This window comes from Lasioglossum baleicum, chromosome 9 (assembly GCF_051020765.1).
Source record: "Lasioglossum baleicum chromosome 9, iyLasBale1, whole genome shotgun sequence".
In the NCBI taxonomy this organism is placed as follows: Eukaryota; Metazoa; Arthropoda; class Insecta; order Hymenoptera; family Halictidae; genus Lasioglossum; species Lasioglossum baleicum.
This window is the reverse complement of record NC_134937.1, coordinates 9,964,243-9,986,542: the sequence shown is the minus strand read 5'-3', so window position 1 is coordinate 9,986,542 and position 22,300 is coordinate 9,964,243. Positions and strand designations below refer to the sequence as shown.

Genomic DNA, 22,300 nt, shown 5'->3' with positions numbered 1-22,300 from the left:
TGACTGTAATTTGTTTATGCTCCAAAAGTCAATGTTGATCTTCACATCCAAAGACATGTACTTCTACTATTACTATATGAGTCTCCAATAATTCTACTAAATGCAACATGATGCTACTGATCTAAATGCGGTTCGATATCCGCTGCAGAATGAAATACACAAAAGTATATATTTTGGAGTTTAGCAACAATTACTGGAATATTGTAAGTAAAAGTAAAAAAAGAAGAGCCAACAGCACGCGGTGTTCCCAGGCGGTCACCCATCCAAGTACTGACCACGCTCAACGCTGTTTAACTTCGATGATCGGACGAGAATCGGTTTTTTGCAACGTGAAATGGCCGTTGGCGAATGAATAAATTCAGAACTGAATGAAGTTATATCTAACAATACAAACAATCTCTTCTGTCAAGCTCTCTCTTAGGGACAATGAAAAATCCTACGATTCTAATTTGTCTATGCTCCAAAAATCAATGTTGGTCTTCACATCCCAAGACATGTACTTCTACTATTACTATATGAGTCTCCAATAACTCTACTGAATGCAACATGATGCTACTGATCTAAATGCGTTTCGATATCCGCTGCAGAATGAAATACACAAAAGTATATATTTTGGAGTTTAGCAACAATTACTGGAATATTGTAAGTAAAAGTAAAAAAAGAAGAGCCAACAGCACGCGGTGTTCCCAGGCGGTCACCCATCCAAGTACTGACCACGCTCAACGCTGTTTAACTTCGATGATCGGACGAGAATCGGTTTTTTGCAACGTGAAATGGCCGTTGGCGAATGAATAAATTCAGAACTGAATGAAGTTATATCTAACAATACAAACAATCTCTTCTGTCAAGCTCTCTCTTAGGGACAATGAAAAATCCTACGATTCTAATTTGTCTATGCTCCAAAAATCAATGTTGGTCTTCACATCCCAAGACATGTACTTCTACTATTACTATATGAGTCTCCAATAACTCTACTGAATGCAACATGATGCTACTGATCTAAATGCGTTTCGATATCCGCTGCAGAATGAAATACACAAAAGTATATATTTTGGAGTTTAGCAACAATTACTGGAATATTGTAAGTAAAAGTAAAAAAAGAAGAGCCAACAGCACGCGGTGTTCCCAGGCGGTCACCCATCCAAGTACTGACCACGCTCAACGCTGTTTAACTTCGATGATCGGACGAGAATCGGTTTTTTGCAACGTGAAATGGCCGTTGGCAGAGGAAGAAATTCAGGACTGAATGAAGTTATATCTAACAATATAAACAATCTGTTCTGTCAAGCTCTCTCTTGTGTACACTGAAAAATCCTATTATGCTAGTACGTTCATGCTCCGAATTATAACGTTGGTCTATAGAATCCAAAGCTGGGCTCAAAATTTTGCCTACGTCCTCACGATTTTGCAAGAAATCGTTTTCTGTAAACACAAGTTGTGAAAAAATCTACTGGAAATGATATATAGCATGTTAAAAAATATTTTCCGCGCGTGATATTGGAAAAACCACTATTTTCCTGGGATTGTCCAAGTTTAACGAATTTTCTCAAGGTTAAAAAACGTTCGTATCACAATCTCCATAATTACCCCATATTCTGCTAAGTTTCAGCTTTCATTTAAAAAAGATTTCATAGTTCTATCTCATTTCTATCGAAAGTTCTTTAATTTTAACACAGAATTCATCGGTTTGTCCCACTGTGCGGCGCTGTGCCGATCATGCACACACACACGTACGTATTCCTACGAATGTTAGGTCATAGGTTCATATGAATGATCTTCTAAAATACAGCGTCTCTCTAGAAGAGCCGCTCGACTGTTTTGCAGCTGTAGGTGTATACTACAATTTGTGCCTGGTGGCATTCTAATTGCTATTATCACACCTCGACGCTCTCGTGAGTTAGCGAACAGGAAGTGAGGTACGCTGTAATGACTAATAAAATTAGTAGGTACGTATCGGATATATTGCAAGCTTTTCAGCCCGACTAAATTGTTTCAATATCTGTTAATAGTTTTACGTAACACGATGTAACAACATTGTAACTATTCGTGTAATGCAGTTTCTCGGGCAATTTCAATCCTGATTACCGCGAGCTGAATAATTAAATTCAGGTTGTCACGTGTTTTCTTTCTTCACCAGCGAAACAGGTTTCGCGCATTTCACGTTACAATACACAAATGATAGCAGACTTAACATGTTATAACCTACACGATAAAGTGTCCCGCAGTATAAAAGAGGTTCAGGCTTGCAAAACAATCTCATAAATCGCAAATCGAAACATGTGAACTGGCTCTGCATGTATGTTAATGCAAAGTTACCTTTCCTATAAATTTCGAAAAACTGGAATCAAATAAAATTTAATCAGTTTCCCTGGTCGACGAGACTTTATTGCAACTTTCGCTCTCGCGTAAAGGCTATTAAATATCCTGTAAAAACCAAACCACACATAATCCGCTGTACGAATACGCAAAACAATTGGTCTCTCTTCCGTGTACAATCAAACCGACCCTATTATAAATCTCCCAAAGATATTATTCTCATAAAAGTACGAAAAGAACATGCAGTGTATAGAATCCCAGATCAACCAGAAGCTTATTCCCACTGCGGAGGGGAGCGGGCCAGCTCCAACCCAAATAATTACAGTAATATCGCCCGGTTTATTTATACTAATGATCTCCCGCAATTCGAGGGCCGGGTTGCGTTCGATGTACGTTGGTGCATGTCGCATAACCCTCCCTTTGAGAATCGACGCAGCTGTTTTCGAACGCAGCGGCTGGGAAATGCATCCAAGGGAAAAAGCTCGATATGTAGTTGCACGCGGTTGCACTGCCAGATGCACGGGAAAATTCTTATGATTAGGGTCTGATACCGGAACGGAACGATACCGGACCTCGATGGTCCTTGTGCCCGAGTTCGTGATCCACGGTGATAAAGTTCGCCGCATATGGCGTCGCGTGATCCAAGCTCATTTTTCTCCCATCGATATTTTACACGGGGCATTCCTACTCCAGTTTCTATTTATTTGCAATCGTTAAACCGCGTGTAATTTGTGTCGCGGTTAATCGACCGCCTGTCCGAGTTCCCGCCGATAATTAAATCCAGTTGGCGTAATTAACCCCACCGGGGAGCAAAGAATGATTCGAGGTGTCCGAGCGCGAGGGGTCAATGCAATTTCGGCCGTGCCGGAACCCCGGTAATTACACTCCCCGTGTTCGCCGCAATTAAGAGAAAATAACGAAGGTGAACGAACGACATTATTTATATATTATAAATGTGAAAGGCCGAATGCACAATAAACGAAATCAATATTTAACGGTAACGAGATACATAATGGGTTTATTCCTGATCATACTTCACTCAATTTTCCTTCACACTTTAAATTAACAATTAGTGTTTCGTTTACCGTGTCATTTTTTAACAGTTTGGATTGTGTTTGTTCGGATTTAGATTTTTTATTTTATGATTATTGAAATTACAAAGGTGATTTCGTGGTAATTGATCGATTTCATTGTTTTATTCCGCTATATATTATAATAAAAATCGCACAAAGTATAAATTAATTTAATCTTGGTATTTTTAGTGTTAAAAAGAAAGGAAGATTTCCACAGAATTCCTAGGAATGCTATCTGTGATATATTTCAAATTTTCTAAGTACATACTTTATCTTTTAAAAATCAACAATATTTCACAAATACGCAGACAAATTTTTTCTTTCATTTTGCTCGAAAAATGTATGGGGTTCAATTACGTCCGTGTACACGGTTAATAACAGTACACCGAGAGAAGGTTAATTGTCTTAAAAAACTATGCAATGAACAACACGACAGTTTTACACTGCTGGCTAGTTTCATTCAAGTTTGCGGTGAAAGTCTTTCATCCCCGGGGATCATTGACAAATCCAGTTCTCGCGGCGAAACGGCTCGCGTATAGCGAACGTAGGAGCGAGTACACGGAGCATATACAGTTATTCTTTCTAAGCGGATAAATTATTTATGAACGGCATTCTGGTTCTAAGCGTTCGTAGCAACCCCCGTAGTGGCAACTCCCGCTGGTTTCTAGCGCGACCGGCCGCCGACTCGTTTCATATTTATGAACGGTTCTCTACCCGCTATAAAAGCGAATCCGCTCGCGACCGTTGTGATATAGGACGCAGTCAAACACCGAATTGCTCGCAAACCATATTATCAGAGACTTGGCGGGATTAAACATTGTTGAAACTTCGTCTCGGGACGCGCGGTTTATTTCACGGTGGAAAATATTTGTTTTAAATCGTCCACTTAATACCGAGAACAGATTACGCGAGGAACGCGACGACAGTCTTTATTTATGTCTCTTTGATATCGGGTGAAGAGGGTCCGAGGTTTCGGCGAGGAACGGAAAGTATTTTCGGAAAAGGTCGCACAATGTTTGTCGAGCAAACTGTTGATAAGATAGCTTAAGGGTGTGGCTCGATAAGGGACATGTCTTCGAACTAAATTGAACAAACGTTTGCATGTTCACGTTTGCTTTTCAGCAAGTTACTATTTTAACACTAAATATTAGTTTTACATTTTTCATCTAACAATTAGTTGCTTATATGGAAATTGATTCGATGAATTTTTTTATCCAAGCACACATTGTAATAAAAATTGCACAAAATCGTTGTCATTTTTGTAAGCTAAAATGTTTTAATCGCTTTTAGTGTTAATATATGGAACAGAGAGAAAAATGTATTTCAGTGAAAATTGTCGAAGAGAGAATACCTATGCTAGAATGGCGTTGACGTGCACATCCTGCTGATGAAGGTAGGAAACAAACCCTCGTTGCTAAATGCTATCATCGATTGCAGTTGTTTCAACAGCATTGTATTCAATCCATCCCTAGTCCCTTGTAAAAGAAGGGAGTGGATTACTCAACAGTAGTTTCCGTCGATTACTTCGCATGAATTTTAATTCACACTATCGAGTTCACTCTCGAGATTCACCCTCGGAGCAGCCGCCCCCATTATCGACAGCGTGCGATCCACGTGGCCGTTCCCATCGCGTTCCACCCTTGTCGATGCAACCCGATACGCGACGCTCCATTTTCGTGCGACGAGGCCGAGCGTGCGTGTGCGCGCGGATAACGATGTTCCCGGAGGCAGATCGCGAGCAAGATTTATCTTGCGACGGTGTTCTCGCTCGCGCCATGCTCCTCCTCTTCGCAGATCGCCCCGGTGAATTCCGAATGCGACGGGAGTACACACCGGGGCTGCGAAAAAAGAAGGAACAAGCCGTCTCGACGTGTGTTTGCGAGAGAAACCAGCGATATGAGAATCGTTTGTGTTGTCACCGCCGCGCGAGATTTAGGGGAGAATATGGTAATCGCGGTTAGCAATGAGATTTTAATTTTTCTCGTTCGCCATTACCCCGTTTTCTACGAATTCACGTTAGATTCTCGCTGCCAAGCCGCCCCTAGTGCAAGCGTACATCGAAACGGAAGCGTAATCGCTGCTCCGTACCACGTAGATGTTTCCGCGAACAAAAGCCCGGCGATTATGCGGCGCGTGAGCGGAATACGCGACGATCGGCGCGTGGCTTTGATACGTGCGTATCGTCCGTAAATTGTAGATGATGACCGCCGTGAATGTTTCATTCAATCCCCAGCTGCACCCACGGCGTCGTATTTCTTTCTTCGTGTGGGACAACGCGCGAAAGTTACACTGCAACGGTACGGAATCTTTGTTAACACTTGATCGATCAGATAAGGTTTCCCAGATCGTTCGGTACAGCATTATAAATCCTATAGTGTATTTAACAACGTTTAAAGTAATTTTTACCGTAGTCGAAACTTGATTTAACAGTTAATCGGTAAAACTCCTATTCGATACTGTGCCATCAATTCTCCAATTGCAACATAATTCGACGCCGTAAAACGAAACGACAACTAAACGCACGTCGAACTAATAAGCGAAACACCATCCGAGAATCGGTGCAACTCCCGAGAAGTGTACGAGCGCTAATAACGCTTATCTGCGCCGCAAGTAAATGATACCAGTCGCAGAAAATCTGTGCAGCGTTGTACAAGTCTCTTTAAAGCCCGACGGTCGTCCCACCTCGATTATTTCGCAAAGAGATGATGGCACAGTGCGAATCTTAGAGGATCGAACGACAAACTTCTAAATGGCCGCGGATAATGGCACGATAACGGGTCGTTCGAGCTCTCCAAGTACAAGGGAACGATCTCCGCGACGGCCCCGTTCCCGTCAGGTAATGCTCGTGTAATGTTTCCGCGAGTTGAGACATTAGTTTCAGTGAAGACATAGGTAGAATCGCGGAGCCTTCTCGGATTTTGCAAGTTTTCCACCCGGGGCGGAGAAAGAGGGAAGGATAGGGGAATAAGAGCCGGTAGAGACACTGCTGATGACTACCCTCGGCGATCGCTCCGAAAGCAATTTCCACCGAGAGCGACCTACCTGCTTATGTTCGCCGAGCGATCAGGATACACCTATTCCTCGGCCGAGAGCATTTATATCGCGGCGAGCGGACGCAGAGGCGTGCGCAATATTTCGCCTGTCCACGAGTAGCTCTCGCGGAGAATACAGCTATCAGTAAATTGCCGTCGCGAAAATTATGAATATCGTGCGCCTCGTATTTCTCCACATAGCACAGTTATTCCGCGAGGCTAATTTATCTCGGCCGATTTCGCGTCAATTCCATCGCGTCTCACTACTTTCCGGACCTCCTAAGCAGAGAGGAGTCTCGTCTGGGAATTTTCGGTTTAGCCAGGACCCGGACTCACGCTTTCACAGCCCGTGGTCGTCACTCACACGTTATCCACGGTATATACGGACTTTCTCTAGAAACTTCGATGATTCGAAGATTACGGTGTTTACGTCGGTTAGTGGTTGTCGACAGGATCGCTGCTTTGAAAGGCAGGAAAGCCTTTCAATGGACTGTTCCTTGTTCGATGGATCACGCGCCCGTTAAATACGATGTTCTGCGCAGTTAGAGGAAGCTGACTCTTTGACACCAGAATAACCTGTCGGACGGGTCGAAATGTTCGTCGGGATTTCTTAGTGCCAGTCGAATTTCAAAGGCGCTTCTGCACGCCATTGTTGAATGGATTCGTCTAGCCGCGCACATTAGAATGTTACCCTCGACATATTTTGTTTGCTGCGGCTCAGTGTTGCACACGAAATGTCCGGTTTCAGAATGCAAATTTGATGAAATGTTTTGATCTAGATATAATTATAGCCTGCAGACTTATTTTACAACATTTTAATGCTAATACTACCGGATGACTCAAGATGACTTGCTTCTGATTTGTTCTTTTAGACATATTAAAATTATAAATATGTTTTCCTGAGAAATTTTTCTACTGAATTTCTCTACTGAAGTTCACATTTAAATAAAACTGGTACGTAGAGTTGTGCTAATTGAATTACATCGTATTTCAATTATGTATAGAGTAATTGAATTACGTCGTAACTGAATTACATAATTCAAACCTTTCAATTAATTCAATTACTAAGTATTTTAATCGGATGTATAATTGAAATACAATAAATTTCTTCTGTTTGAAACCTACACATGGATTTTTTAACCTCTTCTTACCTATTACTTTGTCATTCTTTAATTCTCAATTTTAATTTAATTACATCGTAATTCGTAATCACTGTAATTTAATTACAAAGTATTTTATAATTGTACGCAATTGCAATTACGAATAACATTGTAATTTAATTGAATGAAGATCTGAATTATAAATAACAATATAACTGACTTACAGTGTAATTCAATTACTCTGTAATTATAATTCCTGGAGTAATTCAATCGTAATTCTGCACAACTCTGCTGGTACGAAGTCTAAATAAATGCAATTTTGTCATTATTATAAGGCAATGTATGCCAATCGCGTTTACTGCTCGGTAGTTCTAGTGTTAAGGTATGAAATAAAGCTTATTTGGGTATATGATATAAAAAAAATTATTTAAAATTTGGATAGATACATTCCCGTTATTTTTGCAGAGTAATATAAAACAGTGTTGACCATGTATATAGCTTACAGCCAAAAGAAACGGATTTTGGCTGCAAGGCTCCGCTTCGGTGTAATATTTCCGCTCGACCTCCGGCACCACCTACTACGAGGCCCCCCGCGGATCGAAAAAACGAAGCTAATTGCATTAACAAAAAAACTGCAGCTTGGATCGCGGTCCCCGGGATGGACAATCGAGGGCCAAATGAGCGTGGCCTCAAAATTCCCAAGGGAATGCGCTCGGGGTTTCTTCGAGGCGGTCAGAGCACCGGCGTTGTTTCACGGGGCTTACGATCCCCGAGATCTCATTTACAGTACAAATTAGTCGTAGGCCGGTCGTTGGTCCTTAATGGTCAACCGGCACGCAAAGGGGGTTAGGTTTAATGAAGACCGCGCTTTATCCGTGACGAAGAGACCGCGACGCGTCCGCTTCGCGAGCGACCCGACTTCTCAGCCAAGACTCGCGCGAGTCCACGAGGAGGGAGGACCGTTCGCGCGAGCTCGTGTGTCCACTGAATGCGACTTAAACGAAGATTTATGCCGCGCCGCGTAAATATAAACAACAATATGCAATCCCCGGCTCATTGTCCCGGCGAACAAGGCGCGAGAGAGCCGACCAATGCGAACTAATAAGCGCCGTGCGCGAACACGCCCCGGCGTTCCAGCAGAAAGACGCGAGAACTATCGCGCGGGTACATTCTCCCAGGACTAATCGACCCGACAATGCCACCGGGGACCTCTGGATTGGATCCTTCTTCTTCGGGGTAGAACCTCGTCGAAATAAGAGAAATCCGTCAGCGGGTTCCGCAATTCCTTAGCCATTTTTGTCCGAAATTTCGGAATAGGTGACAATTTTGTGAATGAAGAACGTGAACGACCAGAAAATTGAATTTTTAAGGTACACTAGTAAAAAGATTTGCGAGTCGTTGACAGATTGCAAAGGTGCTGACTTTGATCAACAAGTCTTACTTGGGAAAAAGTTATGTTGGTAGAACGGTCCCGTTAAAAATCTTACATTTCATGCGGAGCAATCAAAGAACAATGCTTCAAGAGAAGAAAGAAAAATAATGTTTCTATTGGGTCGTTCGGAAAGTCATTTCGTTTTCTAAAGGGAAAATGAAAGCCAATTTTTTTACCATTTAGAATAAGTTTTAGGACATTTTGTTCTACGATCTCTTGCGATTTTTCCGACAACTTAAACTGTTTTTTATTAGCTAAATATTGAGTCTTATGACTTTTCTTGTTTGCACGGCATAGAAAATTTGCACCGCATAGAAAATGTTGAAAAAAAGCGAAAAAAATAGTAATCGATGGTACTTCCTCTCCTTAAACAGCGCACAAATTTTTCTTTCGTGCACTGCATTTTTATCCTCGCGGTAATAAAAAAGCAAAAGGTGATGGGAATGCGTATTTTGATTTTGCATATTTGATGCGATGATCAAAACATACTTGTCAGATTAGAAAGCAGTGCAAGATAGGAAGTTACGTCCGAAACGTCAGCTGTCAAGATATGCCACGATTTTGCGATTTCAAATAAGGTTCGTAATAACAAATGGAAGCAATGTCATTTCCACACGAAAAACGAAATGACTTTCCGAACGATCCAATAGTATTAATAGTGGTGCTAACTACCTATGATTTCTAAATTATGATCACCCTAGGTGCTGTTCTAAATTCGGCCACACTCGTGAAAAATAAACCAGAATTATCCGAGTCCAATGATCATAGGGTTGCCAGAAATGTTTAAGAAATAGGCTCAAAATATAGGAGTTCAAGTAAATGAGGTACACAGAGCACATTTTAAACTTTTTTATTCGAACAAAGATGATTTCTTATTCAAATGTGATATAGGAGATGAAGTTCAAATATATGTAGAAGACTCGTATCAAATATAGAAGATCTGGCAACCCTAAATGATCACGACCGGTGGGCCGGAGAATCGACTTCTAATCTGCTCCGGGTCGATTCCGGGCCAGACGGGCCGGGCTCGATCTCGCCGCAAGATCTGTGTCCATCAAGGAGAAGGCCGCAACAGGTCGCGGAACGAGCTCGTTCCCCGTCCCTCTCGAATTTCTGCGAGCGCGTAATGCGCGCGCGTATTAAATGAACCGGTTTTAATGAATTTGCTCGTCCTCGCGGGGCGCGTACGCGAGAGAGCAGGTTGCACACGCGTGTAGCAGGCGGCAAAGAAGGAAGACTAATCGACCAGGGCGTAACGAGCCACCGAGCGACGATCCCTCTTCGCCCGAAGAATTTCGTCTCCGCGAGCGAACGCGTTTTTTGCCGGCGCGATTCGGAAATTTGTCTGTCGCTGCCTTAATACGCCGGCTGTCACGCGCGTCGACGCTCATCCATCCAGAGTACTTCTGGCAGGTACAACCACCGCGAGGAGGCTGCTTGCCTCCTCTTTTCGCTTTAATTTGCCGGTTCCCACGTGCGATTTCTCCGACGCGCCGACCGACGACCCGCGGGCTCGTTTCGCTTTGCGCTGCGCTAAGTACCCGGTGCCGCGTTACTTCCACCATTTGTACTCCAAAAATCGCATCCCATCAGTCGGCTGCAAAAAGTTCACCTTGCCAGCCAGACCTTGCTGGACTTCTTACTTAGGTTCACCGATATGCCCGTGACACATACCAGTACGCGGCGAATCTTATTAGCAAAAGCGAGAAAAAACCTGTGCACGAGTTGGGTCTAGGATTATGAAATTATCTTAGAATGCCTTGATGAATTTCGTTTTCAATTATTTTAGTAAATTAAATGTTTATTTTTCATAATAACTAGCAGTCTACATATCGTTGTAATTAGTAAAAACATCAACTGGTGCTTGGGTCTAGAAGACTCCCATCAAATAATCGTAGAATTCCTTAATGAATTCGCGTTTTTCATTTTCAATTATTTTAGTAAATTAAATTTTTATTTTGAAGACGATTCATGTTTAACCCCCCAATTTCGTTATAATTAGTAAAACCATTGACTAGTGAATGGGTCTACGAGAGAGATTTTTAATAAATTAGAATATTATTTTTCACGATTCGCAGTCAACATATCGAACACGATCCATCTTGAACCCCCCAATTTTGTTATACATAAATCGATAATGGCTTCTTGATAACTGGTGCACTCCCACTAAGACTTACTACGTCTGCATGTTTTAACCGTTCGCATCTCCCACCAACGAGTTACTATAACACCGAGACCTTCGTCAAACGACAGACTAAATACTCGATGATTATAGTGTTCGAGCACTTTAAGATAGTCGAGGGGTTCAACCCGTCTATAATCAAACATCCGTGTCTGTGCTTGAAAGTCGCGCCGCGTAACCATGTTTGTTTTCGAATAATTACTCGGCTTGTTCGAAGCCAACCGCCGTGTTTATACGCCTGCACAATTTTCGTCTCGTAATTACGAACTATGCCGCGTTCGGCGATCGTACATCATTTTCGCGGTGCCCTGTGATTACATACCACGTTTAGACGGGGACTTCGAAAAAATCGACGATCTTTCATCCAACTTTCTTCATCCGGTACGTTTCTGCGACAATTTTGTCAAGTTTTTCGAATGACGAATAGCTTTGAACTAGTATCTTTTAAATTGCATCAAATTGCTGTTTCTGACTAAATAACTTTACCCTTAGCGCTTGATGAGCGATTCTGAAAGGCGCCACTAAAAATATCTGTACCTTTATACAAAATATTATCTACGTTATTAAATTTGTTCGTATTTAGAAAAAGTCTGGGTCGGAAGAAACGTCAGAGGGTTGAAAAAAAACGTCCACTTACAAACATAAATTGCAAGACATTATTGCTGGATATCGAAAGGATCACATTACGCGACGTCTTATCGAGCGACTATTCGCCGGCAAGGGTTAATGGTAGCGTCCGCATCTCGCGGAAGCGAAAAAATGTCTGATGTACTCACAATGTCCTCCATGCTGTGATTTCCGGCGTGCATAAATCCGTGATTCGTACAGCTTCCCACGGGCGTCGTGCGAAGCGTAGCAACATGCACACGCGCGTTACTATCGGACCAGGATCGCACTTCTCGACAATCGCCTTTTCCCCCTCGTTCACCGGGTAATCACGCGTTCCTTGGTTCACCTGACATCGGCCGAACCGCTGTCATCCGCGGGATCATCGCTTGGAACGGAACACCGCGGAACTTGTCACTATCCGGCGAGTATTCCTCGTTTCCGCTCGCAAAGTGTAACCCTCCGCGGATTCATAACACCGAGATCTCCGGTATTAACAAAAGAATATCTATTAATCCTCGCAATGTGCACACCTTCACTGGATAACACTTTCTACCGAACGGAGAAAAAAATAACAAAGAACTGAAGCACTTTCTGGTTCGATTATCCGGGTAAGCTCGACGAGATGGTTGAACGGAGAGGAGATAGTCGATTCACGCACCACAAATCCCGGAAGACAACACGCACACGCGCGGGGTCGCGAACTCACCGCGGGATCGACGCGAGGATCGTCGTCACCGGTGCACGGTGACAACGACAGTCAGGGTGGTCCTCGGTCCGCGACATCCTCGTACCGGTCGTCGAAGTCTCCGGTGGGTAGCTGTTGTGTATCCTCTGATTCGTCGACGGGTAATCGTCGTCGGGCACAATGTATCTGGCAGCGGCGGCTGCTGCTACCGAGCAGAACCGATCGATCCTGAACGCGGCCGATCGAACCCCTTTGGGACACAATGTCACACTCGACGGGTCCTCCGGATTGGCTCGATCCGGCCTGGTCTGTTTTTATCGCGAAGCACCGCGGCCGGTGGCGGAGGTACCCGGACCACACACACAGTCCTGAACGAAAGAGGAGAGTTCGTAGAACACAGCCGGCGAGTCGCGCGATCGAGTACAAAAGGACGCGCCGAGAGCCAACCGTCCGCCGGCTCGGGCTGAATCTCACTGACTCTGGTCGCGCGGTGGCCGCCGGCTCTGGCCGCGGACGTGTTGCGCCCAGATGGAGAGGGAGAGAACCGGTGGAACGAGAGAACCATGGATCAGACAGAGAAGGAGAGAGAGAGCGAGCCCTGGAAATCGAGTGGGGATTCCGGGCCCTTCCATCGAACCCCTCCAACGGCCTACCGGGTGCCTAGGGCCTCGACCATTATCTCTGTTAGGCACCGCGGACTCCGTCCCCTTGACCAACAGGCAAAAGGGTTCCGAGGGCTTTATTATATTTACGAGGCGTTATCGGGCAATCCAACAATATTGATTCCGCGCCGCGAAGAGATCGGCCATCTTAAAGAACGCCCAGACCACAACTCCCTCCGCTAACCCTGCTCACACCCCTCTTTTTCGACCGGGTTTACCGAGCGTGCACGATACAACAGGGATCTCGCACCGCCCTTATTCTTTACGCACGATGATGTCTCGTGACTCTCGGCCACGCCGAATACTCGCGTGATCGAGAATCCCGCCATACTTCCACCTCGTTATAAGAACAACCCTTTCTTCTGTGCGACGGGGTGGCTGATTTTGTCTTGTTATCGAGTCACGCGATCCAGCCATCTTTCTGTCCTTTTAACCAAATTGTTAGGGTAATTTTGTTACTTCTTTTTATTGGAATTTTAAGTTGAGGTAGCATGTGAGGTGATGAGTAGACTGCGGACCTTCATGCAAAATAACAAATGTTTACATTGGTTGAAAGACACGGATGCCGAATATAATAAATTTGTTCTTCTGTTAATCATCTTATTAAGCTGAAACTATTGCACTGATGTCCCTAAATGGTTTTAACATGACTACATACTAATTTATATTTTGCGTACCCATTCTTATCATAAATGCATAAAATCGAGTCTAGTCATGAGCGACACAACATATTTACATTTATTGTGTAGTACTAGTATACTTATACACTAGCAAGTATACACAATTACAAAATCAATTGAATAAATGACCATTTTTACGTACAGAAATGTCTGGGTCTGAACAGACCCTCCGATGGTCGTCCGTGGCGCGTCGTTCCGTGAATGCCATCAGCGCAGACTCGATTTCGAGAGGTGCATGCGGGTTTTCGTTTACTCGGATTCGTCTTGATTCTGGGGGCGAACATAGGGGTGACCTCCACCATATGAGACCTTCCTTTTCTTTTTAGATTCGTTCAACTGGATAGCGGTGGTAGTAAACGAGACGTTTTCGATCCCATGGCGGCGGAAGTTGTGAAACGCGGTAATTTATTCTTCGCAGCAGCGGCTCTATATCCCCGTAGCTCGGTAGATCTAACACGGGAGGATCACTTCTTTCCCCGTAGCGGGGATAAAAACGAGTTTCTCGTATGAGTTAGACATCTTTTTGAATTATCGTGCCGACCCGTACCTGACTTGCTCCCGGGGTCATTGTCTTTATAATCCCAGTTCTCGTTTCCGTCCCGGCAGTATTATGCCAGTGATTTAGGTGAACTCTATTATGCGGTCCTCTTGGAATACATATTGTTATATTAGAAATGGAATCTGGTTTACGACGGTGCCGCCTTTTCGGCCGCGACGAAAGCGAAGTAATCCTCCATTTTGACGTCTCTGTTCGTCCGAACCCTTCCACCATACATTCCCTTTCAAAGGAGTCGGACCATCGGTTGCCGAAGTTGAAATAGAATAATAGTTTACGATCGGTAAAAATACTGGCGTGGAGTTCTTTTCTAATTAAAAGAGACACAGCCTACTGCAGACAACTTTAAACTAAAGTTTATTGTCAATGAAATTAAATTATAAACCGACTGTTTCGTCGAACTTGTAACAGCAGATGCGACACCGCAACAATTATTGGATTTTCAGTTCTTTCGAGAACTGTTTTGTTTTAACAAACACAATACGAGATGAAATGAAGTTTAATACGGCTTTGGCGAACCTGTTGCCGATTAAACGGGAACAACACGTGATATAATACCGGAACGTTGCCTACGTAATTAGCGATCTCTCAACAGCCTCGAACATCAAACAAATTGCGATGGGATAAAGCTCATATCGGGTTCTATGCATCCTCGATGAAATTGCTCGTATCAGAATCAATCGAATCCGCGATCGCTTTAATTCCGTCCGGGCAGCATTCCGTCGGTTCCCATTATCAAAACCAATTACCGTGGCCGGCGCAATAAAACACATGGTTTAATTGAACAGCGAAACCACCACGCCGATCTTCAATTTTCATTCATAAAACAATAACGAAAGCCACCGGCGCGCAACCTAATAGTACCTACGCCGCGCGCTACCGTCGGCCGGGTGATTTCAACGCCGCGATAAGTGGTATCGCCGGGCTGAAATGGCCGGCCAGGTATCCATTTCATACGGACATGTAAGCAAGTAAGCATTGGCGTCGTTCCGTGTCTACGTCGTACCGTTACGACGTTTGCAATCGATTACGCCCGATACCAGCCCCGCTCCGAACCGTCGAAAACGAATTTTTGTAAACAGCAATCGACGAGCAACGTTATCGCAAAAATCTCCTCCGTGGAATACGTGAATACATTCCGACAATTGTTCCACCAAAAGTGGGGGTAAAATAAAAATGTTCTGCATTGATTATGGGAAACAGGAATAACGTAACAATTGATTTCGTCCCGTAATGACTTCGTTACATTAAAAACTTTTTTAGAAACTGGAGCACACGTAATATGTACAGCTCCTCAATAAAGAGTGTACAATTCTCACGCATTCGTAATCACTAGACTGTGGATTTTATGCATTTATGATAAAAATGGGTACAATTTAAAGCAGTGGACATGTAAAAAATATTTTAGCACATGAATGTGTTAGTTTCAGCTTAATAGTATAATAAAAAGAAGAATACAATTTTTATTTTCTCCTGTGTCCTGCAATCAATGTAAACATTTTTATTTTGCATAAAGATCCGCAGTCTAGTAATCACGTTTATTTATTAATCCAGTCCATTTTTGGTTCTAATTGAACAGAGTGCTTGGAATAGGATTGACGAAAGTGTTATATGTAAATAAATTGTTTGAAAAAATCTATAAAAAAAAATCGATAAAAAATCTATTTAATTTTCTCCATCATTATTATAAAGTTTATGTCATCTTTGGTGCTACTAGTTTGGTGCTACTAGTTTGTACTATATTAAATAACATACATAATATATATTTTCGATTAATTCCTAAATCATTGATTTAACCCGGCGTTGGTAAGGTGGGAAAATGTATCGTAAGTGGTAAGGTGGGGTCTCACAGACCCCCCGAAATAATATACATATTGTATTATAGAAATAAATACCTTTTCCATAATTATAAGATTAGGTATTGCTTAAGAGGCTTATAATTTATCAGAGTAAAAACGCAGATCCACGAAATTAAATTTTTATTATTCAAAAATACTTAACAACTGTCACGCGTTGTTACAATGTTACGATCAATCTAAAATCTCTGGGGTCTGTGAGACCCCACCAAACTAACGCCGGGTTAAAATAGAATATATGCATTTTTGAGACGTGTCAACAAACTTTCCGCGGCGACTGTATGTACATAAACTGTAAGCGATCGTAATGATCGAAAGAAGTGTCCCGATTACGTCTCCCGCGGCCGGACCAGTCACGGACACGTCCCGGGAGCGGATTCCTGGTGCACGCGCGCTCGAACCATCTCGGCCAGATTTGCTCAGGTGTGTGGGTGGGCGGAGCGCGTAACAGCTGATCGTCGCCGTTGATCGGAACGCCGGAGCAGGAAGCCGCGGACGTCCCCGCGTCCATTTGTACGCGCGCTGCCTTGCCTCGGAATTTCATCCGTATTAGATTTAACTGTAACGATAACGATATCGTATCTCGGCCGTGTCCTCCCACTCGGTTCCCTTTCCGCTCTCTGTCCTCCTCGGCCTTGCCTTCGATTCGTCTCCGCATCGCCCGGTGTCACCGTCCTCGCCGACACGATCAAATTGATTTCATTGTTGGTTTTAGACGACTCCTCTCGACACCGAATCGAACGATGTTGATCGCCTCCGTTGACACGATGAATATTTCTTCGGAGCTTCTTTTGGCTCCGGACTTGTTCTAGCTTAGTGATTGACTGGCTCGTTTGTAAGCCTCTTTGATATGATATGATGACGACTGGAACGAGACGGGATCATTTTTAGTAGACGATGCAATGAATAGTTTAGTAGAAGTCTAACTGTATTAGTTTGTTCTTGTAGGCTCCCATATAACGCGATGAAAAAATTGTTTAAAATTACTGTGTATCCATATGTAAGATATAAAACATGTGTTTGGTCAACTCATATAAATTATATAGGTTCTGAAAATTTCATTGAAATTGGTCAATTGGTTTACGAGTTATAAACGATCAAAAGTGGTAAAAAGCCGGAAATCTTGAAAAATTGCAATTTTTACCACTTTTGATGAATTAACCAATTCCAATGATATTTTCAGGACATATATAATTTCTACGAGTTGACCAAACACCTTTTAAAGTTTCGTTATTGACCCAGCTAAAAAAGTTGTAAAAATCAATTTCTGCTATTGTTTTTCACAACTCTGACCAAATGCATTTTTTCAACATATTTTTTTAGACGTCATTTACTAAACTGATTCCTCTAGCCTTACAGAGAAATTGAAGTCGTTTGGTCCATTCATAAGAAAGTTATTCTGATTTAAATTGTGTGTGATCAGTTTTGCTCCTAGCTGTATGTATCTTTTGTGGCAGTAAGTGTACTGCAACGTACATTACATATATACAGTCTTTTTAAAAAAGTCTTCGAACGAATTATTCTTGCAAACTTTTGTGTACAAAAACAGAGTTATGTATGATTTTTAGTGACTATTGATAAATAGCAATTGCACGCAGATTGAGGAATTTCTATTTCTTGCTAGCAGTACTGCTGAAGAAATTAGAAATCTAAATGATGGTACTTTGGCTGTCGATAAACTTATGTAATTTATGGGAGGTCTGAACACATAGAAAAACACGTTGCTTATTCCACACGGTTTTTCACACGAATAATCAAGTGGAAAAGAGAATTCATCGGATGTTACGAAACGATTTCAATTTACCCTGGTTATGTATGCAGTCTCTTATCGCGACGATCGCAATTATACGAACAATGTGCAACGACCTGTCGCAATACCGTCGCGAGAAACGAGCCGCGGCGACATGTCGCGGTATCAACGTGAAATATCATCGATTTTTCCAACGATTTCCCGGACTGTCGACGTGCGACGTTTCGTACAAGCTGAATTATTTAATGAGACGTAAACCACCTTGTCCATAAATACGCGAACCACCATTTACCATTTCACTAATTATTCATAAGCGTGTAATTAATCATCGAACGCGTAATTATACTTATCTAAGATTTTATAGCATAGTAATGCGCATGTAGGATTACGGATCTCGTTAGGTCCAGCTTTAAGTACCCTGTTTCCTATCGTGCGAGGCAATTAAATTACTGCTCGGCGAATTTATGTGTCGATCCATCCCCGTGTCCTTGAATAACCACATAATCGGTATGGAGCGGCCACTGGGCCGCGTGAATTGTTCATAAAATATACATGAACAAAAGGGAACAAAAGTTTCACATTTAATAGCTCTCGCTCTCGCGAAATACAATAATTTTCGATCGTTCTGGGTAACTTATGCGAATGTAAAAACATGCAGGCATCTTGGATTAAGACAGTAAACGTCGCCGTAAGAAAATCACGTGAAAGAACTCGCGGAGCGAGTTAATTTAAAGAAAGAAAAACAAGAAGAAATATTAACACATTACTGACCGGTGATTATTGCATAATTTTGAAAAATCTAAGGTTCGTGGTTAAACACTTTTTAATGGAACCTTCAATAGCAACAGCAATTTTCGTTGTGAACTAATAAGTCACCCTTAATAACGTCATCTAATAGTTTCATTGAAGATTACAATGTAAAAGAAAATTTCTTAGCTTCTTTTTGGTACAGCACAATTATGGAAAATCCTATTAACCTTCCGTCAGGCGCAATATCTGGACCGCCGAGTTCGGGCGCAATGTGCTTGACGGGCCCACATTCAAAAAACATGATAAACACCTAATTAAGTTCATTTATACAACTGTTGTTAGGGAAATAGTGACTGTTTTCGAGGTACCTAAGAGGTACCTAAATGATCGCGCTGTGCTTCTCAAATCGGTTGCGCCCGACGGAAGGTTAATAGGCTTCCGTTAGGTAAAGTGTTAATAGCACATTTCGTGTAATACAAACACAATGAAATAATATTTCCCGAAAAGCACGATACGTTCCAAAGCAAATGAACAATTTTCATTCAGCATGAAAATCTTCCACATCTCACTCAGCAACTAGTATTAAAAATAATATTGCATTGATATCAGCTAGATATCCTCGATTTGCAGCAGGGCGACAGCTCCGCGAGCGAGAGGTAGCTCGGCGATTTCCGGTGCGATCGGTCCTGAGCGGACCATTCCGGGCCGGTGGAAACGAGGTTACAAATAGTAGACTCGTCCCCTGTAATCCCCCGTGAAAGCGTGCGCGCTGTGTGCCCACGGAAGGTAAGGGAGGAGACTTGATGAACTTGCCTCGTGAATCACCTCGCCTATAAAAATCGGCGCCGATGCGTGAGAGAGATAATGGCGGGGAGGAGCGGTAACAACAGGTTTGCTTATGTACGCGCGTACACCGGCTCCGACGGTGAGGAGGGACGGGAGGGGAGCTGCCGGCGAGGATGGAGGAGGAGAAGAAGAAGAAGAAGCAACAGCACCAGCAACAGCACCAGCAATAGCTGCAGCACGGCGTGGAGCGGTTCGGTGCGCGACTGCAACGCGTGCACTTCCATCGGGAATGCGCGATCCACGCACAGTTGGGTGCACGCGTGTTGTGCACACGGCGCAGGTGAGTCCGTGTGCAGTGGGGCGCGAGAGAGACAGAGAAAGAGAGAGAGAGATGAGAGGAGAGAAGAAGTGCACATGGTGCTCGGTAACGTCCGAGTTCCGCAGGCTGCGCGAGGGTGGCGCGAGGGTTCCGTCCACGTCGTGTTACGCTTATTGGCGGGGCCGCGTTACACGTTGAACACACCTAAGCATAGCCAGGGTGTACCTGTGCCGAGCCGCCATGTGGCTCGTTCAAAGGCTGCAATATGCGGCTCGAATGACGGGAAACGCTATGAGCAAAAATCAATTGCTCGTTCAGGGGTACCTTCCCCCTGCACGTCGTCGTCGTCGTCGTCCCGACGGCTGCTGTGTGTCGTGCTACGTGTCGACTCGCCGGGCTCCGTGAGAGCTGGTCTAGCCAGTCGAAGTCACTGATGGTCAGAGACCTCTCAGAAGGGCTACTCTACCGAGCTACTGTTCAGGTGGAAGGTAGCCGAGGTCGGGGACCCGAGATTGTTACTCTTCGCAGCTACTCTTCAGCGTGGAGGCCTAAAGTCAGAGGTCTGATATTGCTTCCCTTGGAAATTGCGCTTCCAAGCTCCGCGGAGGTCAAGCGTCCTCCGACGAAGATACATTTCAGGGTAGACTCTAGGAGACCCGAAGTCAAAGGTCCTATATTCTCTTCTCTCTTAGATCCTACATACGGGATTATTAAATAAACAATAGATCTCGTTAGAAACTTCTTCGGATGGACTGAAGGTCACCGAAACGTCCGATATCGCTGCCCTCGTATATTGTACTCGAAAGTTCATTAGAGGTCAAAGACTCTTCGATTGTTTCTCTTCGAAGCTACTCTCGACGGCGAGACTCGTACAGAGACTTACACGATGTTACTCTTAGGTAAACAATAGAGCTCGTTAGGGATTAGAGACGAAGCTACTCTCGAGCATCGAACACAACGCGGCTGGGAGAGATTGGTGAATGTTCTCTGAATAACACTCGGTAATTATAAGAACATTAAATCGATTTTTCTCCATTAGTCGTGCTACGATTATTTATTTCACAATCAATTTCTTGCGACCCATGGTTATCAGGCAGAAAGTCGTGTGGTAAATGATTCCGTAAATGCAGGTGATCAGCCGTTGCCCGGCTGGAACCTTCTCCTTGCTGTCTTATGATGTTTAGCCAGGATAATGAGATATGCTACGGTGCAGTTTAATCTGATATATTGTGTTTAAAAGCTTCTTGGAAATGAAAAGCAAGTTGGTTTGCTGGCTAACGAGCGATTCCGATCCTTCTTGTCCAGCGAGAAAATCGAGTGACGTAAGGGACACACCTGCGGATCGATCGCCGCGATCGCCGTTAATTATACGCGAATCCCACACGTGGGGGTTTCATCGATTCACATTCAATTAGGTTGGCCGAATACCTGGGCGCACCTTTGCCGTGCGGTGATACTACCGATAATACTTCAGCTTTCGCGGAGAAGGACCCGTAATCGATTACGTGCCAGGACGATTGAGAAATCCAGCCATTGTTCGACGCTGTTGGATCGCGCAGTCTGCGGATCCATGCCAACGAAATTCTTTATATTCGACGAGAACCGGAGGATATCTCCAGGTGTGTGTCTCTCTCTGTGTGTGCCTGTAACCGAGCGTGCATAAGCGCCCGCTTGTACGAGAGAGCTTCCCATGTGCCTCTCGATTTTAATATCGGAGTCGCCTTGCATGAGCAACTTCGGCTCGATTCACGATTCCACGGGCGAAGAAGACGGAGGGAATTCAATGGAATCGATGGACCTTTTCGTTTTGTCCTTCGAGCGTAATTCTTGGATCATGGTAGATGCATGGCTCGATTGTGGCTCCAATGCGCCGAGAGAGATCGTATTTTTCTATTCTAATCGATAGCTGGTTTGTGGCCGCCGCTCTGAGATACGGCGGATCGGCCCGGTGAAATTGGACGATGTGCAAATTTCGATTCCGGATCGATGAAACGTAACTTTGTATCCCGCAACTTTTAAATTCGATACGCGGAATTTCGAATTGTTAACGATTTTAACAATTAGGGAATTTTACAGGTTCAATTTTGCTCCTCGCTGAGAACACATACATAGTACGGGAATCATTTCACGAACTGAATCTGTCCCTCGGTGTCAAATTGACACAGTGATAAGTAGACTGCGGATTTTATGCATTTGTAACAAAAATAAGCAGGTGTAATTTAAAATAACAAAATAATTTGAAAAATTAAAACATACTATTATATTAATTTCAACCAGAGGTGGGCATTATTGGGCGAAACAAATATTTCAAATACTATTTAATATTTTAGATTTTATTTTGCTTAAAGAAAATAGTACTTTAAATAAGATATACAATTTCGATAATAAAATATTTCTATTTTAACAATCTGAAACACAAAATAAAATATTTTACTTTTTGCATTGTTATAATATCTTATCGTTAGGAAACGATTTACGCTCATAAATGTGTTGAATCCGAACCATTATTTTC

The 22,300-nt window shown here is 43.3% G+C and overlaps 2 protein-coding genes and 3 non-coding genes across 5 annotated transcripts in view; 1 reads left to right on the top strand and 4 right to left on the bottom strand.

Annotated features, from left to right (window-relative positions):
• LOC143212423 (uncharacterized) overlaps positions 1-12,980 on the bottom strand; it is a 124,651-nt gene extending 111,671 nt beyond the window's left edge. Inside the window, exon 1 of the mRNA XM_076431254.1 lies at positions 11,912-12,980. Within this exon, the coding sequence (XP_076287369.1) occupies positions 11,912-11,944 (33 nt within the window). The 5' untranslated portion in view covers positions 11,945-12,980. The remainder of the gene's footprint in view (positions 1-11,911) is intronic.
• LOC143212425 (L-lactate dehydrogenase A-like 6A) overlaps positions 1-22,300 on the top strand; it is a 219,007-nt gene that overhangs the window by 54,097 nt on the left and 142,610 nt on the right. The window lies entirely within an intron of this gene.
• LOC143212479 (5S ribosomal RNA) lies at positions 227-346 on the bottom strand. Its single transcript, XR_013009704.1, has one exon. It is a non-coding gene; the product is annotated as a 5S ribosomal RNA (ribosomal RNA).
• On the bottom strand, positions 666-785 carry LOC143212478 (5S ribosomal RNA). The gene has a single exon (XR_013009703.1). It is a non-coding gene; the product is annotated as a 5S ribosomal RNA (ribosomal RNA).
• LOC143212477 (5S ribosomal RNA) lies at positions 1,105-1,224 on the bottom strand. Its single transcript, XR_013009702.1, has one exon. It is a non-coding gene; the product is annotated as a 5S ribosomal RNA (ribosomal RNA).